Source organism: Diabrotica virgifera, chromosome 5 (genome assembly GCF_917563875.1).
Source record: "Diabrotica virgifera virgifera chromosome 5, PGI_DIABVI_V3a".
NCBI lineage: Eukaryota > Metazoa > Arthropoda > Insecta > Coleoptera > Chrysomelidae > Diabrotica > Diabrotica virgifera.
The window spans coordinates 105384749-105390735 of NC_065447.1; the positions used below are offsets into that span (position 1 = coordinate 105384749).

General features: G+C 35.9%; 1 protein-coding gene across 1 annotated transcript; it reads left to right on the forward strand.

Moving 5' to 3' along the window:
• Positions 1-472: 472 nt before the first annotated feature.
• LOC126885428 (uncharacterized) lies at positions 473-4345 on the forward strand. The gene has a single exon (XM_050651998.1). The coding sequence runs from the start codon at positions 473-475 to the stop codon at positions 4343-4345; it is 3873 nt and encodes a 1290-aa protein (XP_050507955.1).
• Positions 4346-5987: the final 1642 nt, after the last annotated feature.

Genomic DNA, 5987 nt, shown 5'->3' on the forward strand with positions numbered 1-5987 from the left:
TATTTATCTAAAACCTGACACCAATCTATCAGATATCAAGTCCATGAACACATGCAATAAATTATAACTATCAGCACTGAACTGGATGAAGTATTTGATGATTTCAATAAATATGTTAAATACAGCACTTTTACATTGATTCTTATGAGAAAACACGCACAAATCTACTCATTTCAGGAGCCTTTTGAGCATAACGTATCACCGTTCAGTTTTCCGTCCGACCAAAGTTTAATAAATACTTGACGCAGCTTGTATTTTCTCGTTCTGTTTCAGATCTTCCTTTAGTGCTTTGGTTAATCATTTACGTGTGCTCTGGTGAGTGGTATATTTTGAAAATTTTGATTTTTTTTTTAATTATTGATTATTTTTAATAATTTTTGACTTTTTCATAATTTTTTGATTTAAATTGACAATTTTTGAAAATTTTGAATTTTTTTAATCTATCTTTGAATATTGGCTTTATTGTTTAAACATGTTGGCTAAACTAATTCATTTAATTGGAACCATCTTGGGGTTAATATCTGACAATTATAATGATGAAAAGTTAAGAAAAGGGTTGGTAGAGTGTAAAAAAGCGATTAAAATGATTCATGATAGAATGAGGTTTGCAAAGACGATTGGCGAAAAGCACCACCTCGAAGCCCAGATGCGGCAGGTGAAAACATTAAGAAACCAACTAAAAGCCGAACAGAAGAAGGGGGCGGGACTAAAAACTCTACCGGAGACTCCAAAGCGTAGGGTACAATGGGATGACTCTGTATCTACATTTAATTCAAGAATTCAGACTGGAGTCATCTCAAACCTTAAACACAAGGACCCGGGTAGTTTCCTGGTTGATTGCAAAGCTCTGTTCAAGCGACGAATCCAAAATGCCTTAAAAAATAACGCTGCAGTGAAAGTTAACATAGCATTTGGAGGAGAGTTCGAGATTGCTCAAGGTGATAGGATGATAAATGAAACCAAGTACTTCACTACTTCAAACTCAGCCATTTATAGAGACACCAATCTTGATGAATGGTTCGAGAAAAAAGTAGTGGAACCCATCAACAGAGACTTGGAAGAATTCCAAGAGAGAGATAGTGGCTGGGCACTAAAAGCGGTTGTTAACCTGGGGGTTAATATAAACAAATTTACACCACAGCTTGGCTCCTCATACATTGAACTTCCCCATCAAATAAAAAGAAAGAAAGCCTGCATTAATGTTAAGAATGATGATGAGGCATGCTTTGCATGGGCTGTCATATCGGCATTATATCCTTGTCGGAGTAACTCTGATTTAATGTCATCTTACCCACACTATTCCCAAATGCTGAAACTTAAAGGTATTCAGTGGCCAATGACCATCAAACAGATTCCAAATTTTGAAAAGCAGAATAATATATCGATCAATGTATACATTTTGGAAAAGGAGAAAAAGAACTATACGACCCTCCCAACCTTCCTAACAAAAAACAAGAAGGATAAACATGTGAATCTGCTTTTGTTACAAGATAATTATGACGAGCAAGGTCCCATTAGATATCATTACGTTTGGATAAAAAATCTATCTCGCCTCCTTTCCAAGCAGCTTAGCAAAGAAGATGGGACAAAATATTTCTGTGATGGCTGCCTCCATTACTTCCGATCACAAGAAAAGTTGAATGTTCATAAGACATGCTGCAATGGGCGATCAGATGTTATCTGTGATAGGTGTTTACAACCATTTTCATCGTATACACAGTTAGAAGCTCACATCAACGATTGTGAAAGAATAAATGAAACAGCCATTAAAATGCCTGAAGAAAGCCATAAAATGTTAAAATTTAAGAATTTCAGGAATAAACTAAAAGCCCCCTTCGCCGTATACGCAGATCTCGAAAGCGTTCTGGAACATAGTGAGGAAAAGACTACCTATCAAAAACATATACCTGCTGCCGTTGGGTATTACTTTAAATGTTCCTATGATGATTCTCTGTCATTTTACAAATCATATCGTGGAAAAGATTGCATGAAATGGTTCGCAGATGAACTAAATCAGCTTGCTGAGGATGTTTCTACGGTGTTTATGTGCCCATTTGATATTGATATGACCTTTCAGCAAGAGAGTGATTTTCAAGCAGCCACTCATTGTCATATTTGTGAGCAGCGCTTCTCCCCCAGGGATAAGAAAATGCGAGACCATAATCACCTGATCCCAGAAAATAATTATCGATTTGCAGCTCATGAAGGGTGTAACATTAATTACAAAGATGCTCACACTATCCCTGTGATATTTCATAACCTCAGCGGATATGATGCCCACTTCATTGTTACTGATATTGCTACTCACATCAATGGCCCCGTAGATCTTCTTCCTATCACTAAGGAAAAATATATATCTTTCACTAAACACATTAATGATGCTCGAATTAAATTTCGTTTCATCGATAGCTTTCGATTTATGGCGTCTTCTCTCGATAAGCTCTCATCTTATTTGACCGAATATCCTAATCTCCGCTCTCAATATGCTTTCCTTCCCGAGGAGCAGTTCATTCTTCTTACTGCGAAAGGTATCATGCCTTATGATTATATTGATTCTTTTGATCGCTTTATTGAAACATGTCTGCCGCCTATCGAGTCTTTTTATAATAAACTTGAGGATAAACCTTGTCCTCGCCGCCATTATCATCGCGCCCTCCAAGTCTGGTCCTCATTCTCTTGTTCTTCTCTCGGAGATTACGTCGATCTCTACATGAAAACAGATATTCTTCTTCTTGCCGATGTTTTCGAACGGTTCCGCTCCAGTTGTCTCGAAACATATTATCTTGACCCCGCTCATTACTTTACTCTACCTGGATTCACGTGGGATGCGATGCTCAAGTATACAAAACAGGAACTTGAACTTTTAACTGATCCAGATATGCATTTGTTTTTGGAGCGTGGCATTCGTGGTGGTTTGAGTCAAGTTTGCTCGAAACGTCGTGTTCATGCAAATAACAAGTACATGGTATCTTACGACCCATCTAAGCCCGACTCCTATCTGATGTATTTCGATGTCAATAATCAATATGGGTGGGCAATTTCGCAATATCTTCCATATGGAGGTTTCCAGTGGTCTGATACTAACATCGATGTTCTTAGTATTCCGGACGATTCTTCTGAAGGGTGCATTCTCGAGGTCGATCTGGAGTACCCTCAACATCTCCATGATCATCATAAAGACATCCCATTCTGTCCCCAATCCTTGAACCCGAAAACTATGAAACCTCCTAAACGTCCGCGAGAGCTGACCAAATTAATGGCTACTCTTCATGATAAAGAAAGATATGTAATTCATTACAGGGCCTTGAAGCAAGCGCTAGCTCATGGATTAATACTAAAAAAGATTCATCGAGTCCTGAAATTTAAGCAGTCTCCTTGGTTAAAGTCATACATCGACTTGAATACAAATCTCCGGAAGGCAGCAAAAAATGAGTTTGAAAAGAATCTGTTTAAGCTTATGAACAATGCAGTGTTCGGTAAGACTTTAGAGTGTGTGCGCAGGCGCGTTGATTTTAAATTGCTGACAGAGTGGGAGGGTCGTTATGGAGCTGAAGCTAGAATAAGTAGCCCCCTGTTTAAAAACGCCACTATCTTTAATGAAAATTTGATTGCTGTTGAGATGCATAGAGCGGAAATATGGTTAGTTAAACCGATTTATGTTGGAATGAGTATTTTAGATTTGGCGAAAACAACCATATATGATTTCCAATATGGCTACTTAGCTAGCAGGTTCGGAGAAAACTTTTCGACCTGCTATACAGATACAGATTCGGTGATTGTGGAGATACGGGAAAAAGACCCGTATGAAGCAATGATACATGATTGCTATAAATATTTTGATACCTCAGACTATCCTAAAGATAACATTTACAACATCCCTCTGGTTAATAAGAAGGTATTGGGCATAATGAAAGATGAGAATAATGGCTGCATTATGACCGATTACATAGGACTCCGATCGAAATTATACACGACAAAAGCAGCTACCACAGATAATGACATTGAAAAGCTGAGGGGGAAGTTGAAAGAACAAGAGTATGAGGATGATGAAATTGATAATATTATACGAAATTATGGTGTTACAAAGAAGGCGAAGGGGGTAAAGAAATCTGTAGTAAATACTAAAATTACTTTTGAGGACTACGTAGAATGTTTAGATACCTTCACAACAAAGACTGCCACGCAAAATCTTATACGCTCTGATAAACACCAAGTTTATTCTATAACTCAAAGCAAGATTGCGCTCAGCTCCAATGATGATAAAAGACAACACATTCAGGGTTCTTATGATACGCTTCCCTTTGGGCACTATTTAATTGATACTCTTGAGATGGATGTTGATTAGATCTAAGACAAAAATTTTAATAAACTTATTTTAACATTTACCATTGATGATTCGATTGACTTTAAGATGGATGCTGATTGAATATAGTCTTAAACTTTATTTATTACAACTGCAATATTGATAAGTACATCAGAATTAGACATTTTTTTAATAATATAATCCTCTTATCACCCTATCACTAATCGTTTTTACGTCACTAAGATTATTTAGATGATTGAATATTGTAATTTTTAAAACTTTATTTATTACAGCTAACATACTGATATCAGGAACAGACCCTTTTTACTACATTCCTCAACCTTTCCTGCACTCATCGTTTTTTTTTTAACATATGATGATTCTAGTAGATCGTAGTTTTGTATATATTATCTCTAAATGAAGAATAATTATTAAGATTAACCCATATAAAAAGATGTTTAGTATGACCACTAAAAAGATATCTGATATGGACCACTGGCAAATTAATGAGCCGTTCTAGTTAACTCTGGAACCGTTGCTCGTGTAGCCTCCAAGTTAAGACAATCGATAACTTAATGGTCTTCTTTCCCCGATTTAGTTTTAAGTCGTCGATAGCCTGTCACAAAACAGGAGTCCGAAAATCCCTAGTTTTAAGATTAGATAACCTAGAGTTATTTTCCCCTAATAATTCATTTTTGAATACTATAGAACTTAGTAACGAATGAATTGATACCTAAGTATCGGTGTTTTAACATTAATAAGAATAGATAAAAGATGTCCAACAGATCAATAAAAAGATGTCTACTAAACCAAGTAATAGAGTGACCTTAGTAAGTAAGTTAAGTATATTGCCGTTATTAAATATATTATCATATAATGTAAAATATTTCATTCCTACTAACCATCTTCCCTACTAACATGGCGGTCTATGTAGTCGTACCTTCACGTTGGTGGCTGCTGTTAAGAATATATTTTTGTTTTTTCAACAAATTTATGTTCGACCGAAATGACTACCTTTCATTTATTTCATGTTTACATTATTTTTATTCATCGCTTTACTCACATTCCATCGCTTAGATGCTAACATTATTTTATTAACGTTTACATATTATATTTAACCATTACTTACTGCTTGACTGTCCTTGCTAACCTTTTTTCAGTCTATGTAACCTAAATTAATTTATGGGCATAGGTAAAATACAGTACAATGTTTTTTTTTTATTTTAATACTACTGCTTATTTTCACTATGTTAAATGCCTTTTCTATGACCACATATGCATCATATCTATATATCCAACAATTGTTTGTGCTATGCTATATTGTTGAACGATTTTTCTAATAAAACATATATTCCCATTTTTACCTGAGTTACCTACCTACAAAACATAATATTACCCGACTTGCCGTAGATAAAATAAATTATGCAACTCACAATCACGATTGGATGGAGATTTATGAATAGTAGTGTTCAATCATAGAAGACGGTGGGTGTTTGTTGGTTTGGCCGTAAGGATGGTATATGTCTCTAGGAACAGGTGTATGATTGGAGGGCGATCCAGGGAATCAGAGAAGACGGTGGATGTGTGTTGTTTTGGTCTTAAGAATGGTATATGTTCTTTGTAAGGAACAGGTGTGTGATTGGCTGGAGATTCATGTATAGTAGTATTCAATCGTAGAAGACGG

Excerpts from the sequence above, each read along its gene's own strand:
- LOC126885428 (XM_050651998.1), top strand. The coding sequence starts at position 473 with ATGTTGGCTAAACTAATTCATTTAATTGGAACCATCTTGGGGTTAATA.